This window comes from Galleria mellonella, unplaced genomic scaffold (assembly GCF_026898425.1).
Source record: "Galleria mellonella isolate WM207_F2 unplaced genomic scaffold, CSIRO_AGI_GalMel_v1 utg83, whole genome shotgun sequence".
Classification (NCBI taxonomy): Eukaryota; Metazoa; Arthropoda; class Insecta; order Lepidoptera; family Pyralidae; genus Galleria; species Galleria mellonella.
The window spans coordinates 323000-343908 of record NW_026442162.1 but is presented as its reverse complement, the minus strand read 5'-3'; the positions used below and the strand labels follow the sequence as shown (position 1 = coordinate 343908).

The 20909-nt window shown below is 31.8% G+C and overlaps 1 protein-coding gene across 3 annotated transcripts in view; it reads left to right on the top strand.

Annotated features, from left to right (window-relative positions):
• Window positions 1-18127, top strand: part of LOC113516677 (long-chain fatty acid transport protein 4-like) — a 37905-nt gene extending 19778 nt beyond the window's left edge. For all 3 annotated transcript variants that reach the window (XM_026901133.3, XM_031907889.2, XM_031907888.2), the window contains exons 2-14: window positions 199-405; window positions 3421-3668; window positions 4713-4863; window positions 5638-5875; window positions 7263-7512; window positions 9558-9759; window positions 10540-10650; window positions 10997-11078; window positions 12925-13055; window positions 14602-14752; window positions 15501-15658; window positions 16762-16915; window positions 17764-18127. In XM_026901133.3, coding sequence (XP_026756934.1) covers window positions 340-405; window positions 3421-3668; window positions 4713-4863; window positions 5638-5875; window positions 7263-7512; window positions 9558-9759; window positions 10540-10650; window positions 10997-11078; window positions 12925-13055; window positions 14602-14752; window positions 15501-15658; window positions 16762-16915; window positions 17764-17921 — 2100 coding nt within the window. In that variant the 5' untranslated portion in view covers window positions 199-339 and the 3' untranslated portion in view covers window positions 17922-18127. The remainder of the gene's footprint in view (window positions 1-198; window positions 406-3420; window positions 3669-4712; window positions 4864-5637; window positions 5876-7262; window positions 7513-9557; window positions 9760-10539; window positions 10651-10996; window positions 11079-12924; window positions 13056-14601; window positions 14753-15500; window positions 15659-16761; window positions 16916-17763) is intronic.
• Window positions 18128-20909: the final 2782 nt, after the last annotated feature.

Genomic DNA, 20909 nt, shown 5'->3' with positions numbered 1-20909 from the left:
TATGTAAAGATATCTTGTACATAATAATTTGAAAAGAGTAACTGTAGACTCTCTTGCGGGTTCTTCTCAGCAGATAACAACATCCCGAAAGCAACAGTACTATCATAAAAAAAAACACGATTTAAAAGAGCTTGTAAACATGTCTATTTCAATAAAGATTACTTCAATTCTATTTAATCGGTTCTATCTTTGTTCCAGGTATTTCTATGAGAATATATAAGCAAATCATATTGTAACAAGAATGACGTTCGGTGGGGATCTAAGAACAACGTTAATGTAATAACTTATTGCGAACAATAAGTTAGGTATATTTTAGTAAGTTCAGTAACATACACTACGATGTCAAAGTACAACGTCACTGTCGACAATAACGCGAACAAGACTGATACAAACAAGAACACACAGGTAAATACAACTTTAATTTTTTTTTCAAATTTCTATAGTGAGTCGTATTTTTTACATTATTATAAATTTTTCTTCCATCAATAAACAGTTCTATTAATAGTTCTGATTAATAATCGCGATGGTAAACACCATTATAAAAGAAAATCAATTTGAGAGACTACGGTAAGCTTTCTCCCTGCCACGTTGGATTCAAATGTGCGCTATAAAATTTGGGCATATTGGGTGCTATGTTCATCAGTTCCCTATAATGGTAACTGTCAAAAATTGCACCTAACTACCCCCATAAGTGATAACAGATATTTATTTTTTTTATTTTCACTGTGTGGTTCCGGTATAGAATAGTTAACATCTTTTTTTTCGTGGGTGTCGTAAAAGGCGACGTAATGGTCGAGGGATGGGTAACAATATCTCTTTTAAAACATTATCATTGCCTAGTTGCGGTTATTAACCCGTCTGTCAAGTGTGTTGACTACTGGCAAAGCCCTTTAAAGGGGAGGCTTATATTTAGCAGCGAACCGTTAACGGCTGATATAATGATGATTTTTAATTTTAATTTGTATTTTTTTTTATACAACTTAGAATGGCAAACAAGCTGACGGCCCACCTGATGGAAAGTGATAACTGTCGCCTATAGACATAAGCAGTACCATGGACATAACAGAGTATTCTGTTTCGCCCATGATACCCCCCATGCGTTGCCATTCGTGAGGACTCAGGTGTTATTCCTCTGTACCCTGTAAATTCATGCCATATCCCATCCTTTAAACCGAAACACAGCCATGCAACACACTGCTTCACGGTAGAAACACGAATAGGACAGAGGTACCCAAGCAATCGACTTTTGTACAAAGTCTCTGGTATATATATTATTATATGTATGTATATTATTATTATATGTATGTATTATATGTATTATACATATTTTATTGTATTTTATTGTACAATATATTCGTAATATGTTTAAAATAGGTGGTAAGTAGGTTTTTATTTTTTAATCCAATAAATAAAGATTACTTACGCAACTACTTAATAATTTGTATATATATAATGTTCATGTCTATAGGCGACGGTTACCATTTTCCATCAGGTGTCCCGTTAGCTTGTTTGCGTTGCTAAGTTGTATAAAAAAATGAGTAAGTACGCAACTTGGATATATTAATTAAGATAATAATGTAATAATTGTTATTGTACTCCCAACGTTTGATCGTTAAAAAAAAATAGAAAAAAAAGGTATACCTAATTAGTGAATATTTTCAGTTATAAAGTTTTATTAGTATTTCTATTTTAATTTGAATTATACGCTGAATATTAAATTAAGCATAAACTGTGCCTTTTCGACCTGTGAACATTGAAAATCAACATTGAAATTATTTACATTACAGTCTTTTGTGTGGAAATGTTTTGCATAATTTATATTGAATACTTGTACACAGAAGTAGCTTCAACAGTTGTAAAACGTACGCGCTACGTATTTACTCATATGTTTATCGAAATAATTTTGTATCTGTACGGCTGATTTGATGAATTAAAACTATGTAGAAGAAAAGTTCTCGAGTGGCGACCGCGTACGGGTAAACGCAGTGTAGGACGACCCCCTACTAGATGGAGTGACGACCTAAAATACATTGCATGGAGTCAGTGGATGCAGGTGGTTCGGGACCGTTCTTTATGGCAGTCTATGGGGGAAGCTTATGTCCAGCAGTGGATGGTTAATGGATAATGATGAAGAAATATTAATGCGTAATTTTATTAAATTAATATTTAAATAATATATGTATGTGTAATTATAATCCTTGTAACCCTATATATTTTTCTCAACTTTTATCTCTACAAATACAATATTTTGTATAACAAAACAGCATTAAAAAAAAACACATTAAAAAATACTCATGTACTGAGTACATTTTGGAAAAGTTATTGAAAAGGTCATGAATTAGAGAAATATATTTCAATCTGGATATTTTTAAATTATTTTTATTTCCAATGAACTTGTATAGACGCAATATATATACATGTAAAAATAATAGTGCGATGCATAAATAAATGACGCAAATAAATGGTAAGCACCTTATGTACTTAATTACCTACTTAAGCTGGAAAAATATATACACAATTTGATTGTTATCAAAATAATTACACTTTATCTGCGAGTTTATGAAGTGCTCGCACTTTTATACTACAAATTATCCACTGTCAAAGGTTAGGAAATGATAAAAACGTTACTAATATTATAAATGTGTAAATGAGTTTGTTTGTTTGTTACTTTATAGCGTCTTTACACTTAACCATTATGATTTTTTTTAATGGATGATAATTGAATGTTAACCTCGTCTACGCTAACGGTTTACGCTGACGGGGCCCCAGTGAGGGATGATAGATGAGAATTAACAGACAGGTCAGTTAGCTCACCGTGACGAATACATCTGAAATTCAACACGATTGTTTCTAGGGGTCACCACTGGAGTCCCCATGTGGAGGTCGACCTAATATTGCTAGCGATGGAACTGGTAGTCCGCATTACTAGCAATCCGTCTCCTCTCTCTCTCTCCTCTCATCATTATTAAATTTGGTATACACGTACTATGTGGGATAGAAAAGGATATAAGCTTCTTTTTATCCCAGTCAGTAAACATATCCCAGTCACGCGGGCGAAGCCGCGAGTAAAAGCTAGATAACAACATAAATCAATTGATCATTTTAATTACGAATATAATCACCCAAGTCGCGTGCTGTTAGAAATATTAAGTACACTTAGACACATGAGGTGTGTATATAAAATTTATTATTTAAAATAAAATCGATTTAAGCAAACTACATATGTTATTAATAAATATAGATAATTATTTACAAATCGGTCTTTATACAGCGGAAGTAACTATTAATGTAAATTTAGTATTCTGGGCGCGAAGTCTAATAACGCTAGGTTTATCTAATCGGAATTACAAAATGTTTTATGATAACAACGCTGTTTGTTGCCGTGTGTCACTACTTAATTAGATTTATTTGTAATGACAGGCAAAATCGAACAGTGCAGATTTGGAAAGAGGAAAAAATAGTGACGACTCTTCGGGCACTTCGTGGTGTAAGATCATAACCATGATTCTTGCACTTGGAGCCTTGGCTGCTGCCGTGGCTGTGACTTGGGTGTTCCAGGACTGGCAGACTAGCCTGATAGTGTTGGCTGTACTTGTGGTTGTGTACCTCTTCGCTTTCAACTGGTGGTGGTGGTATGTCGCTATTAGAACGACGCCGAGAGATTTGAAGTAAGTTTCCTTTTTGTTAGTAAGTGATAGATTATAGTGTATTATAGTGGCTTGAATAGGCAATTATAGATACATATATCATTGTTTAGATGACCTAGTTTCAATGTAAGAGGAATTTTCTCAGCAATACAAAATTGTATACAGAACATGTTAGGTAATTCTTTGAAGCAAAAAGTAAATACAATATAGAATAAAATCAAAATCATTAGCATCTTTTGAAGGGAATGTAAGATGAAAATTATATGTCCAGAAATGCCATTTTGGTGTCCAATATTAACACGGCAGGTTTAGCCGTCTCAAGGTTTTATGTTTATGCAAGAGAAAAAATTGTTTTTTTTTTTCATAAACAAAAGATTGTAGTCTCTCGTACTAACTCAGTTTAAATATATTTAGGTTGTTTATTGATTCAATGGAAGAAAAAGTATAAGATACTCTAACATATTGTTTATTTTTTATTCACGAAATTTCTAACCAGATATTTAACATACAGTTAATAATTTTGATATTATGCTGTAGGTTTGAAATTTTAGGTCGAACATCTACAATTGATATAGGTCGTAAAGAATTGATCCAATTATTTAATTTTATCAAAATTAAAATCAATTCTTAATTCTGTTTTCGATTTACCTACTTATCAAAGATAATTTTGTTTCATTGTACGTGATACAACTTAAATAATTTAAAAATCGTATTAAATAATTTAAAAACTAAACTACTGAACAGATTGTGATAAAATTTCTATGGGACCAATTTGAAAATATATTCTTTTAGATTTAAAACAGAATTTTCGAAATCGATGTACAATTGACGGAGTTATGAGGTAACAAACATAAAAAAATATATAACCGAACTAAGAACCTCTTTCTTTTTATAGTTGGTTGAAAATAATATTTTAAGTTAATTTTAATAATATATTTATTTTTAATAATATATATATTTAATTCATTAATATTTTGTTTGTCTATTGGTATCGTTTTACGAAATTTTATAAATTTAATATACAAACCACAAAGATATTAATTTGCTGTATTAAATTATTTTCAGGGCACTGTATTATTACGTAAGATTGTTGCTGTTAACTAAAAGATTAGAAAGACAAAATAAGGGGATGCCAGATATCGTTCATGACTTGGTGAAAAAACATCCTAACAAAGCATGTTTCTTATTTGAAAATGAAACGTGGTCCTTCCAAAAGGTATTTATTTTACTAGTTGATTATAATTATTTTACTTAATTCCGCTACCATTATTACGTGTGAAAACATTCTATGAGTGGACTTGAGTAGTTACACCCAGAAAACTTCATTTCCTTTTTCGGCAGTTTGGGTCATAAAATTAATTGATTAACATAATTACGTCAACGAAGTTAATTTTGGTAACTTTTGCCTGTTGTTGTTGGCGGCGTGGTCAATTGACCTTTTTTGTATAATTATGAATTTTTAATAATTCTTTAAAACATTTGCTTAATGAGCTCATGACCTATGTATATGTTTTTCATTGACACTATTAATACTGTTTTCTGTCATAATAATGTTGTAATTTTAATAGGACTCTCTAATGGTACAATATCTTTAACGTACAATATGTATGTTTGTAAAGTTTCTTTGTAAAGAAATAATAATAGAGAAGACATTATATTCCTTCTTAATTAAGTTTCTCAAGTTGTATTTTATGGGTATCTATTAAGTTACACAGTATCTTTATTATTCGTGGAAATAATTAACATTATAATACATGGAGACGATGTGACAAAGTCCGTTTATACCTAAAGATTTATGTCATTACTAACAATTCTAAATACAAGATAATTATGGTTTCTGTACAGATTATTAACTATTGTTTTTTATTCGTAATACGAGTATTATAGTACGTAACAAATACGCACGTGAGCAAAAAATAGAAAAATGCAACTGAGGTTTCGGTTATTGAATATTGGTTCTTAGAATAAATTGTTTTATTTCCTATTATAGGTGGAACAATTCAGTCTCCGAGTGAGTGCAGTACTCAAAAACCAGGGTATCAAGAAGGGAGATGTCGTGGCCCTAATGATGAACAACTGCCCGGAGCTGCCTGCCACTTGGCTTGGAATTGGCCGTCTCGGAGCTATCACGCCCCTTATTAACACTAATCAAACTGGCAATACGCTGCTGCATTCCTTCAATATTGCTAAGTGCAACGCAATTATTTATGGCTCTGAATTTGAGAGTGGTTAGTATTCTTAGAACTCTTATTACACTATCAAAAATACATATAAGATAATATCTAGTCATGACGTTTAAAATATGCTAAGGCATATTCAGTCACTTTCACTTATGATAGTAGGTTTTTCTTCTGTATATAGGTGTATAGGTAAAATGCATTCTGCTCATGTAGCTATCAGTAGGTAAAAATTTTCAATGTAGTGTTCTAAGGAGGTTCACCTATACGTGGTCCTCCTGTGTCGATCTGACAGGATACGTAACTAGCAATGGGACGAAAATTTATTTCAGTGACTTGTCCCTTAAACCACGCTACAACATACAAAATATCTATACCTATATTGTTAGTAAACAGTTGATCAAATCACACTCCATCACTACAGCAAACAAACAGTCATTATTTGTGCTATTGGTCAAGGGTTTTAAATATTGTCACAGATGACATGTATTGTGTAATTTTTTTCTAACACTTATAATGAACAAGCAAACAAATATATTGGGCAACCAACTAAAATACCCAATTTACTTGTTTGCTAATTGGTTGATTAATTGATATGATAATGTTGTCACACTTATAAGTGTTACAATAGCAAACTGGTTCCCTGCCAAACATCCTTCTGATAATCAATATATTAAAGGTAGGTATGTACCGCCAACATTTTATCATGTTTGCCACTTCATAACTCCGTCATTGATAAACCGATTTAGAAAACTATTTTTTATTCTGAAAGGATATACTCATAATTTCAGATTGGTCCATTAGAAATTTTATCAAAATTGGTTCAGTAATTTAGTTTTTAAATAGATAGACCTTACAAGTAGTATATGTCACTATTTACCACAATCGCAGGCTTCAAAAAAATAAAAATGGGACTAGAAATTTATCTACTATATAATACAGCGACCAACAAACGATAGTACCTAACATATATTTATTTTTAAAATAAAGGTTTATTTAATAGCACTTACATACTTGCATACTTAGATGCAATCGAGGAACAGGAAAAGGACATTATTAACTTTTGGGGTTTTGTATGTAGATCAATAAAATAAAGGAAACGAGAGAGGCAACTTTATATGTCTATATAACTCCATATATACTCTATCAGGTCGATTTCCATGCGGTTCGCCCTGGAAACCATCGTGAATAACTTAATATAGAATTCGTCACGATGGGCCAACTGACCTAATTCATTCTTACCTATCGTCCCTCACTAGGCCCCGCCAGTCTATACCAATAGCGCAGACGGGGTTAACATTCCATAATCATCTATTACGAAAATTGTAACGCAAGCTTTTGTCAGTATTTTTAAGGGCATTTTTTTATTTTATTTTGCAAAGTACGGATTTTACGAGGCGCTACTTATTCTCATACTTGACTAATTTTTCTATTTCAGCTATTGAAGAAATAAAGAATGACCTGGATCCGTCAATAAAACTGTACAAATATACACGGCGCGAGTTAAATACTTCGAATTATGCCGTGAAAGTGGTAGAGTCTCCAATTGATTTAACGTCTTTGTTGGAGAGCACACCGCCTGCCCAATGGTTCAGATCGGAAGGTGACGGCTTCAACGGAAAACTTTTGTACATTTATACATCAGGAACCACAGGACTACCAAAGGCTGCAGTTATATCTTCTTCAAGGTACTTTGCAATATACAACATTCTTTTAAAAATATTTGTGAATAAAATGTTTTTGTTTTAGCTATAAGTAGAAAATTTGACATTGCTTATTTTAATCCGCTCGATTTATAAAAATATTCATTTCAAATAACGCGGCCGTTAACGTATGCACCTATATATAATCTGTGGTAGGTGCTGGTGAACATAAAATTAATAAAAACATTTAATACCTATAATTTTTAAGCATATGAAATTAATTATAATATGATTAGCATAAGATGGCAAATATAATCCTTCAAATTCCTTACATAAGCTTCTACATTTAGATATTTCTCTGGTTTTACCTACTTTCACAATTCGTCTTATGTATGCAAGTTTCGAATAGCCTTTATTATGTCTAGCTGAATATAGTGGGAGCTAATTCGTTTGAAATAAAATAATAATATAATATTATATAACAAAATCACGATGAAAGCAATGTTTAATTTGGACACCTGAAAAGAATGTCAGATAAGAAAAAGTGACGAAATAGATAATACTGGTAATGTCCGAATTTGGTATTCTTCACGATAGAAAGACGAATTGGGAGATATCCAATTAAACGCAATTTTGTAAAAGTCTCTCTCAGATTGTGAACCAAATTTGATAAATTCCTTTCGGAATTGGTTAATTAAGTAATTTTTTACTCTCGTGTTAGTGCTATTTATTTTAGAAAATCACGTGGTGGCAATAGTTAAATTATTCCGTTGTACTAGCAGTCACTATATAATGCTTATTAACCATAATTTGTCACTTGTCGACTACAGTGCAGTGCGGGACTATTCCCCTCGGTTACCATCCTGGCATAAATTCACATTGTCTATTAAAATGTAGTAGTATGTATATATACGCAGGGAGGCTTCACAGTAAACAATCATACAGATTTATTGTAAGGTATTTTTGTAATGTAAAATCTTCTCTTTATGGCAATCTTTGGAGAAGACATATGTTCAGCAGTGGATATGTAATGGCTGATATGATAGTAAAGATAAATATCTTCTTGTAATCGAAAATATTTATTCTTGAGAGAATTTCATGTTAATTTTGATAATGACCACAGTTACTGTTGCAGTTATCAAAACAAAGTTATCCTTGCAGAATAAAATCCTAAAATATGTAAATATTAGAGTAATATCTCATAGTCAACGAAAGCAATCTTAAGACATAATAATAGACGAAAAGTTTGAATATCTATAGGTATAACTAAACAAATACCAAATTAATATATAGAACAACCATATTGATTGTTCCGTAAATTAAAACAAAAAAACTACCTTATGAAACTAAAAGCAATTTAAAAAAAAATACATTCAGTATTATTTGAGATGATGTAAACGTTTTGGGCAGCAGTGTAAAAACGTCTATCGTCTTAACAACTATTGCACCATCAAGCACTTTATCGTCGAGTCATGAAAGTTACGATCATGGCCCTATACTTCATTAATGACAATAAAAATGGTGTGAAACTGTCATTACAACTGCATACCAAGTCCCTTGGGGGGCAGACAGAGAGAAGCGAGTACTTTACATAAATCTCAGATAGAACATGGTATAACTGATCATTACCTATAAATTAGATTATGCTTGTATTTTGGCATAGTATGTTTGGTACATCAACTTTTTATCTGACATTATTTTCGTATTCTCTGACCCCTTGGTCCGAGCATGTTACCTTTAGCATGTTTTTTTCTACCATTAGTTCTTTTAAATCAATTCGTTTTTGCATGTGAGCTGCTGTAAATGTGATATTTTACAAAATCGACGCAATTCTCTTATTATGATCATAATTATTCTACTTATCCACATTTTAACTAACCCAACTCTCGTTACGACACACAGTAATGTTAGAATAACTGTGGCAATGACGGAGTGTATAGGGAACTGAGCCTTTTGACTTAAATGCCGTTGAAAACACAACACTTAGCCATTTACCTAAATGCTGCAAATACTGGAAGCTTCTCATAACGCTATTTATTCTATTACCAATATTCTACTCTTCATTTTTAACTGAAATTAATGTATTTCAGGATGGTATTTATGTCTACGGGTAACCATTATCTGGGAGGACTGAAGAATTCAGATGTGATATATTGTCCTATGCCACTGTACCATTCGGCGGGTGGCTGTGTTTCTGTCGGTCAGGCGTTCATCTTCGGTTGCACTGTCGCAATGAGGACCAAATTCTCAGCTTCGTCATACTTCCCTGATTGCATCAAATTTAATGCAACGGTTAGTGTTCAAAGACAATCTTATTTTAGTAATATAGTAAAAATGTAACTACACGGTGGTGTACACGGGAGATATTTAAGAAAAATAATTTGAAGTGTCTTAATAGTACCGATAGATGCTAAATCGATAATTTTTAAAATTTTGTCTTTCTGCCTGTATGTTTGTTCCGTAAAAACTATAGCATCAAATTGAATGCGGTTTTCATAGTTGTATTCCTGACAGTCTAACTTAAAACTGGTATTTTATCTTTATACGCCGTCCAAAAGTCGTGTATGTTATTAGTTTTCTTACTTCAGAAATTCATGTGTACAAAGTAGCGGGTAAAAAGCGAGTGATTAATACAAATATTTTGTTTCAAGTTATATTACGACAATATTTTAATATGTATAAAGAAAACTGATGGAAGATGATCAGCAGAAAAATATCTTTAAAAAATGTTACATTCTGCTCATTATATTTTCAAATTTGTAAATCTTTCCAAATAATAACTCTAAAGTTATGTATAATATACCTATATATCCAAATATTTACTAGATATATTTTCTCAAGTAGGTTTATTATATTACCAGGTTGACATCAGTTTTATTTATTTATCTGTAATGTTTGTTGTTGTGCCAATTTTGAAATTAATAAAGTGATTGCAGCTATTTAAAACACATGTGAATGAATAATGTGTCCGAATTCTATATGGTTTATGATATTCTACTAACATAATTTGCCTACGCTGTAAGTGATTTGGTATAAAGATAGTTAATAATATTATTGCGTTGCATTTTACAGGTAGCTCACTACATCGGCGAGATGTGTCGGTATATCCTTGCGACCCGTCCGGCACCCACAGATACACAACACAAAGTTCGCATTGTCTTCGGAAACGGAATGAGGCCTGCTGTAAGTTTTTTTTATTAAAATATACTTCATTTGTGCCTTAGATGTTCTGAGTTGTACCTCTAACTGTACCTTGCCCGGTTATTCATAACACTATATTATCTTATTATAAAAAACTATATTATCTGTAATCTCAGTATTTAACTTAAAATTATCAATACTTGCTTGAGCCACTACTGTTTTTTTCTATAAATATATGTACAGCGACTAGGTACCTATTTACTAGTATCTATTACCAGAGATAATATAATCTATTATTTATTGGTGTTAATATTTTTGTTTTTTTTTTCTTTTCTAGTCTCTTTATCATTTTGTAGCTAGGTATTATAAAAATAACCTTTATTTACAGATTTGGGGAGAATTCGTGAAGAGGTTTAATATAAAGCGAGTATCTGAATTCTACGGGGCAACTGAAGGCAACGCTAATATTAGTAAGTTTAAAATATTTTAATAATTGTAAATAAATACACATACTTATACGATTGTCCGTATGCAAAAGCTTCAAGTTACTCAGTGAGCTATGGAGATGGCTATACTTGGAGTTTCTTTGCGTGATAAAATCCGAAATGAGGATAGCCACAGAAGACCAACGTAGGCAATGCAATGAGTTGGTCACATAGCCCAAAGAACTGATAAATGATTTTTGAGTGGCAAACACGTACGGGCAAAGATAGTGTACGAGTAAGACGACCTCTATCACATGGAGCGATGACCTCAAATTGCATTGCAGGTAGTCAATGGATGCAGGTTTTTTTTATACAACTTAGAATGGCAAACAAGCTGACGGTCCACCTGATGGAAAGTGGTAACCGTCGCCTATAGACATGAGCAATTCCATGTACATAACAGAGTATACTGTTTCACCCATGATACCCCCCATGCGTTACCATTCCTGAGGACTCATTGGTGTTATTCCTCCGTACCCAGTAAATTTACGCCGTATCCCACACTTCAAACTGAAACACAGCCATGCAAACACAATGCTATGCTTTACGGTTGAAATACGAATGGGACAGAGGTACCCAAGCAATCGACGTGGCAAACACGGGCAGTAAGGGCAAAAACAGTGTACGAGTAGGACGACCCCCATTACATGGAGCGACGACCTCAAATTGCATTGCAGGTAGTCAGTGGATGCAGCTGGCTTGGAACTGTTTCTTTTGGCAGTCTGTGGGGGTGGCCTATGTTCAGCAGTGGACAGATAATGGCTGATACGATGATGATAATAAAATACATACTTACATATACCGCTATACTAATATTATTTATTCTTACAGTAGTAAGAATCAATGTGATTACTTATAGTACGCAGCATAGTAATGCTGCGTACTATAAGTATTATAAGTAGTATAAGTAATCACATATAATAATAAATCGACATAATAAAGATAGAAACACGGATTTGATATACAGACAATAGATAGTTTCAGAAGAATTTCTTAAGTACTTTTTTTAATGTAGTCATTTTACTATTTATTATACATACATATACAACAATACTTATCTATTAGTATCATATAACAATTTAAACTTCTACAATTTTTTTAAATAACAACACTAACAACAAATTATAAATAGTCTCCCAACGCATAGAGTGTAATGCACGTATTTGTCGAAATTTGGTCACGCCGCGCCGTTACGTTATTACCCAAATGCCTTTGACTGTCCCGTGAGATAATGTTAGTTTATAATAATCTTAACACTAGATACAAATATAAAGTTGCTGTTCTGAAGTATCATTTATGGGAACGGGCATTAAATGTTATAATAAGATACCGAATGATATTTTTGATTTACCTTTTAATAAGTTTAAAACTGTTATTTAAAAACACTTATTGAACAAAGTCTATTACACACTAAACGATTACTTGAATGAAAAAAGTGCATGGTCTTAGTTGATCATGTATGAGCTTTTAGCAACCATGTAATTTTAGATGTAGTAGGGACATTTAAATAAATATACATAATGTTAACAGAAATTTAAAAGAGTAACTGTTGAGTTTTTTGCGCGCTCTTCTCAACAGATAACGACTTTCCGAACCCTGCAGTAGATATAAAAAAAATTACGATTAAAAAGTGCTTGTAAACAAGTCTATCTGAATAAAGGTGATTTGAATTAATAATAACTAACGAGTCAGTTAACAATTAAATATAACTATAAAGTTATGAGCATATTTTTTTCATTTATATAATAATAATATTTACATGCATACTAGCTAAATACTTATAATACAAAAATAAAGACAGCGCATAATAAATAAATAATTTATTTTTCAGTAAACATTGACAACACACCTGGTGCTATTGGATTCGTGTCTAGAATAATTCCTTCCATTTATCCTATCGCTATCATCAAAGTCGACCAAGACACGGGTGAACCCATCAGAAACAAGAAGGGGTTGTGCCAGGTAATCAATATTTACAATTTTAATTAATATTTATTAATTTATTCAAAATAAAATAAAGATAAATACTTATCTTTATTACCAGAGTGAAATCAAAGGATATCTTATTAATATAATAAATGCGAGAGTTTATAGAGATGGATGAGTATATAGATAGGATATTTGTTACTCTTTCACGCCTAAACTACTTAATATATTAAATTCAAATTTCAAACATGGATAGGTTATATAGTAACTTAGCACTTAAGATACTTTATGAATTAGTATACAACGCGGGTGGAGCCGCGGGATACTGGTATTGAATTACCTATTGTGACTTGACTGTGAATTACGTAGAAAAATTACCTACTGTGTTATGGACATACTGTTATTAATCATACTAATACATATCATATAGAGTATATAAATATATACTGTACGCGAATACGTAGTTTAGTAACAAACATATAAATATCTTTTCAAACTTTCATGTTTATAAAATTAGTAACATCATCCTTAATTTACGTAATCTTGGTACAAAGATGAAGTATATCGTAAATGAATACACAGAGTCTCTCATTAAACATTTTAATTTATACGTAATCCAAGCGAGTAAATCCACATGAAAGAGCGAGTTTTATAATACTATTGAACTTAATGTATGATGTAAGATTATTTATCTTACGGTTTCGACTGCGCGTGACTTGCACAGTTTTTTGAAACACGAGTGTACCTACGTACTTAAAGATACCTCAGTCTCTATACTTTCACTTACGTATTTTGGTTGTGTAATCTTCAATTGCTATGAAATAACATTATGTATATCTATTAATAAGACGTTATCAACTAATTAAGTCACGTGGAAGATAATTGATAGAGAAGTATTACATTCTACGATAACTTGTAATTATGTCAACATCAAAGAACATACTTAATAGATGGGTATGTAATACTGTGTTATCATTGTATTAACTTATATCTATTGGTGCATGATTAACCTTTTTGAGTTTTTGTATACCTATAACAAATATAATAATATTCTAAATAAAATTTACGTAGTAATTATTGACGAAGAAAAATGTATTAGATTAAGGTATAAAATAACACCTAGCGAGTTTGAATAATAATATTAATAATGTAAGTATATGAAGCGAAAGAGGTTTCGACTTTTTTTTTAATTCAAGCATTTGGTATTTTATGTTTTACTCTACCATAAGAATAAAAAAGTTTATCTTGAAGTAGGTTCAATCGATCGGTAACCGAGATTTACCTTACCACATTCGTAAGAGTCGACTAATTTGATAACGAAGTCGATTCTGAGAAGTTAAAATTTCAATTTGATATTAAAGCGAAATCAAAGTTAAGATTGTTATGAATTAACCATTTAACACAACATCGTTTAATTATGTGTTTTTGTTTATGATGGTCCGTAAAACAAGTAATTTCGTAAAATTATCAAATTAAAATACTAGGTTAAGAGATAAGTTTAATTTAACTAAGGACTCAGAATCGGCCCCAAAGCTTCTGATTATTTATGGTTTAACGTGACCAAAATATTTTTCAATTTCAGCTTGTTAAACCTAACGAACCAGGAGCGTTTATTGGCAAAATCAATCCTAATTTACCGTCAAGAGCTTACCTTGGATATGTAAACAAAGAAGAATCCGACAAGAAGGTGGTTAGGGATGTGTTCACACACGGCGACTGCGCCTTTATATCTGGTAAGTGGTGAAAGTTTGGCATTTTGAACACTGAGTAAATTTTATACTACCTATCTTCACACTAAAATTCACCTAAGGAGAACCGAGTGCCAAACAATTTTCCTCACATACAATTTTGCTTCATTCGCTTTTATAATTTGTCTCATACATACCCGCCGGTTACGAAGACTTGAGTCATTCCTCAGATAACACACAGTCTAATTGAGGGATAAAAGTTTTACATCAAGGTTACTGTTGCTGGCAACTTGCCTAGCCGTCCTTTTTAATATACAAATCTCTATTATTACATAATTCTTTTTTTATATATATTTTCAATATATGTTTTGATACCTCTGTTAGTTGAAATATATACAGTATACTTGACATACTGTTTTTTGTTTCTCCGCTTAAAGTTATTTTAATCCTCATTTGACACTTCTTTCACTTAAAGCATCATTTCACTTCCGCGATGTACCTATTACCTTTTCATGTGATATTATTTTCATATATCCTCAACCCTGGCATGTTATACGTGGCAACTCTATATTCTGCAGTCTTTTGCATTGAAACTACTTCTCGGCTACTTTTATAATTCATCTCTCTAACAGTGTTCATGAGACAAATTGTGAAACATTCTTTTTTCGTCGTATTTTTATATTTCCTTTCATTTGTATTTGCACGTGAAGATGAAGGTTTTTTCGAAATCGTTCCATACAGATAATGTCGACTTGAATAATATCCAATTATTTTAATTAATGATTGCCCACAGGTGACATCTTGGTAGCAGATGATTTTGGTTACCTGTTCTTCAAGGACCGTACGGGAGACACGTTCCGATGGCGCGGAGAGAATGTTAGTACCACAGAAGTTGAAGCCACCATATCCAAGATTGCCGGACAACGAGATGCTGTCGTTTACGGAGTAGAGGTAAGTAATATGTTACTTATTTACTTCCATAAACCAATCAAAGTTGGAATAAGAATAAAAGCACAGTAAAAATTTTAACGAATACTTTCGTATATGCTACAGACAATGTGGTATTTAGGAAGTAATGTCTGGAAACACTGTCGTACACGATCATCTGTGACAGCTCGCACATGTCGGAAGTCCAATGTAAAAAATAAGAAATTATTGATTTAATTAGTGTAATAGAATATAGTTTTGAATGAAGGAAAGTCTGACGTTGGGGTGCTTCATTTGCCACAAAAATAGCACAGATAAATAAATACCTATTAGTATTATTGTATCCTCATTTTTTAACATATTGTACTCGTTTACTATCAGAGCACATGGATACGTAGATTTTTGTGGACACGTGTATCATTAAGAATGCGAATCTCTTCTTGTCTTCTGGGATTTAACAATTTTCTGACTAAAATAATATAAAGCTATGTAATTAGTGTTTGACGTTTGACTTCGGTGTAAATTTCAATATCGAACTTGCAAACTTAACTGCTGAATTTATATTTATATTTGAATGCTTAAAATGCTTCGTGCTCTGGAGAACACTTAAAGTCATCATCTGTAAATTCCACTAAAGGCCTTCGTCTATAACGAAGTTGGCCCAGAAAACTGTATTCTAGTATAATACTTTCCTATGGTTGACGAGGAGAGAATGCTTTTAGCATTAAGTCTGTCATGTACACATATATATTCTAATGAATAAATAAATAAAATAAATAAACCTGATATTGAAGGTCACATGAGTAAATGCAGTGTTTCCTTTATTTGGTTTAATTTGGCCCTTATTCTACTATTTGGGGTCAACACACTTTTTCCTTTCCTATCTTAAGTTCGTTTATTTAGTCTTCTTTTCTATGTTCTCTGTCTTTTCACACATTGCGTCCGTTTTTTCTTTCTCTGAGAAGCCTGTCAAAACTATATTTAATATTTTATTTCTAAAGCAGCCACGGACGGTACTTTTAGACTTACTAAAATTATTTCTCACTTTATCTTTCCTTATCTATGTGGAGAGTATTTTATATGTCTTCAGTTCGGTATACTGTAATATGTGTATGATATGATTTCAGATCCCTAACACGGAAGGTCGCGCGGGTATGTGCGGAATAGTGGAACCAAGTGGCGAGCTGGATCTAGATAAACTAGCCAAAGATATGGCCAAAGATTTACCGAAGTATGCCAGGCCTGTTTTCATCAGGATAATGACTAGTGCTGACATGACTGGTTAGTTTATTAGTTAAACATTCTACAGAAATCATTTATTTGTAATATGTTTAGTAACGTAAAAAAAGGCGAAAGATTTAACATTCATAGATCATCTACTGCTATTAAAGTAGAAAAATAAAAATACCGTCACTATGCTTCCATAACCTGTTATTTGTTACTGGCAGGAGACACATTTTATTGAGATGTACATTATTTGTGAGACCCAGTAAAAAAAAAATTAAATTTTTGAAGGCCAAATGTTAGATCTTTATCCATAAAACTTACTTGTGTTAATAATGTAGATATACGTAATAATTTGCATGTCTTGATCAGAATTAAGACCCGAAAGAAAGCACCGAAACGAATTTATGGAAAGCACTAGTTGCATATCGCGGCTTCGACCGTGTCAATCAGTATATAAAATATCCTATGTTCTAAGTTAGAATATAATCTATTCGTGTACCATATTTCATTCAAATCAGTAGTTTTTGCGTAAAAGATTAAAAATATTATCCACCCATTTTTACAAACTTTCGCATTTATAATATTATTGGGATTCATATGAGTAAGTTTCTAAATTGTCAACGAGAGTATAGATATATAAAAAACATACTGTTTAGTATACTGTTGAAGTTTTACACAATAGTGAAGTTAGCGTCGATTATTATTAGCTAGAATTAGATTTCATTTATTATGCCAACTTAAAATAAAATGGAGAAGCGTGATAGTGAAGTGAAATATAATACTGATAGTTCAATTCTATAAAATAATATTCATAAGACAATTTATCTATTTACGATTTCTAATTTCAAGACAAGAAATTTCCTCAATTACTGTAACTATTAACTACTCTTTAATATTTTCAGGAACGTTCAAATTAAGGAAAGTAGACCTCCTGAAAGAAGGTTACAATCCAACAGTTGTTAAAGATAAGTTATACTACCTAGATCCGGCAACAAATAAATACCTACCCCTGGGACCAGAAGAGTATGACAAAATTATATCGGGACAGATCAGACTGTGATTTTAATTTAAGTACCTGTGTAAAATTTTGTACCTAGAGAATACTGTGATGGGACTTTTGATAATGTGAAGAACGTGGTTCCTTTAGGATTGTATTTAAGTATAATTGACAATAAAATAGTTATTATCTATTGTAAATGCATTTAGATGTTGACAGTTTTGTAAAAATGGGCTTAGGTATTTATTAAAATATATTTTTTGTAATAATTGGATTTTTTTATTACCACCAAGGTGATAAGCAATCAGCCCGTATGCCCTTCTTAAAGAATCCCATACTTAGTAGCGGGGAAAGACTTAAGTTGGTTGTGGGTAAAATATATATCGCATGAGTCCGTTGGTGATTCAGAAAACAGAATTAAAAAAACGGAAGTGTACAATTCTAAAACAAGAGCAAAAATTTGTGGGACTCGCGGCTCCTTATACTGCAAAGCTCTAACCGGTGGCGTATATCGCCCATGCTTCTTTCCAGTCTATACACAGGTTGATGGAAATAGAAATCATTAATTTCCTTTTAAGGGAGTATTTTATCAATGAAACTAAATATTTTTACCAAAAGAAGAAAAATGACAAATGACAAAAAATATAATAGATACTAATATGATGCGTTCACGTATTAATTTAGCATTAGAATTGAAAAACTTAATATTCTTTTTTAATTTTTTAATTCACATAATCATCATCGATTTAATTATATATTCAATTGCATTGGTAGAGTGTTAATTTTACCTGTGATTTTACGATTAGTATCTTATAGATTAAGTTATTGATTAAAGACAGTAATAGTACAATTTTACTCGCTGCTAGCGTAAATATATCGATAGAACAGGCGGGGTTACCATTCAATATTCACATAAAAAATGTAGGTATATAGTTGTTTAACGTTATGGAACGGTAACCCCGCGATATCTGTATACGCTGGCAGCGGGGGCACCAGTGACGTGATAGATGAGGGTGAAAATAGGTCAGTTAATCCATCGTAACGAATTCTACAAGAAATCAACAAAGAAAGTGTTGCTGATGACACAAATTGCACACCTTTTTTCTATTCAAAGTCTTAGTAATAACATGTGATATATATTGATTATGATTAATTCTTTCCCACGAGTTATTTTTTAGACGTATGTACAATTTGTGACTGTCAGTACGTCAACAACATATAGTTTCTAAAGCGAACCACGTGGAGGTCTACCTGAAATGATATATTGCTAGCAATGGAGCTGTTAGATCTCCATTATTAACATACCCTTTCTCTCCCTTTTTTTTAATTGGTGATAATGGAATGATAACCCTGTCTGTACTATCGGTGTACGCTATTGGGACACCAGTGAGGGATGAGGATAAAACAGGTCAGTTGGTTCATAATGACTAATTCATAACGTATTAATCAAGATAGTTTCCAGCGGGATCCGCGTAGAGGTCGACGAGATGAAGTGATGAGGTATTTTATTAACAATAGGGTTGTCAGATTGTGGCGTCTGTAAATAGATATTGTAAATATTCATCTCATAGCCACTTGTCAACATCATTACTTTCTTTTCCATCAAGTAGGTTAATTTAATTGTACATAGATATTTCACCTCTTTCTATCTTTCGCACTGGACGTACAGATATGACAGCGACGTTTACTTCTCACATTCATTTCTGCTGTCATTCTCTCATTATATGTGAATCAATAATATAATCAAGTTAGTTGTTATTTATTTTCTTCAAACAACTGCAGGATCCCTATTACTAACAATCCCTTTTCCCCCTCCCCTTCTCCCTTAGGCAGGTATACAAATACATATACATACATAATTATGTATGTATTTGACATTACATTTATCGTAACATCAGCGATATGTCAACGTCAACCTGTGTAGAACATAGCTGTCATGCTCATTTTACTGTCCGCGTTACTTTGAACAAAAATAATTTGTATAAATGCTATGTAAATAATTATATTAATTAGAATATTTGACTCCATAAAATAGATATACTTTTTATTACATCCATTGATATTGATATTTTGTATAGTTGTATAGTATACTTATCTATACAACGATGAATGTCCATTGTTTTGGTTCTGTTTATTCGTCACTAGGGAAAGCAAAGATAAAGATAAAGATAAATTTATTTGCAAACATGTGTACATAGTAAGTGCAAAGACATACTTGTTGTTCATTGTAGGATTTGTATAGTTCTAACATGTTTTGCTAACATTAGTGTGCAAAATATTATTTCAAGGACAGTGGCAATTTCAAGTGCCTTACAAAGTAAATCTATGCTTTCTATCTATCCATGCCTTACAAAACATATTAATATTTTGTGAAGATTAGATATAAACTAAATAAAAAGTCAAATGAAATTATAATGTCACTAGCAAATGTCGAAAGAGAAACATATTAAAGGTTGTCATTTAAAAATTCGTCAATATTATAATAACATTTGTCAATCAGTAGCATTTTCAGTTTTTTCCGGAATAAGTTTGTGTTTAAATTTTTATATACATCTGGAATTTTATTATAAATTTTTGGGGCCATACATATAATGCTTTTTTGCAATAAAGTGGTTTTGGCTGGATGTATACATAATAGATTTTTATTACGTCTATTTCGATAATTATTATCAGATAGATAAAAGAATTGATCCTATACAGTCTTCAGTCTATTCCGTAAACAAATTTCTTTTATTTCTATAAATCAGATTTCTTCAAATCCATACATGAATGTGTAAATAGAATTAACACATTCATGTATGGATTTATATATTTCTTTGATTTTTAGCAATCTTTGAATAAAGCGGGAGATGTCCATTTTTTTTACAAATGTTCATCAATTTCTCAATAATTACAGCACAGCAGGATAATATTTTATTGTTTACGTATTTGATGCATAGATACGTTTCCAATATTATCAATATAAGAGTAGTGTCGATTTTTACATCGTAGTATCGTAATCATCTGTGGTCTAGTCTGTGCTTATGTCATAACTGTCATAGTCATATTGTT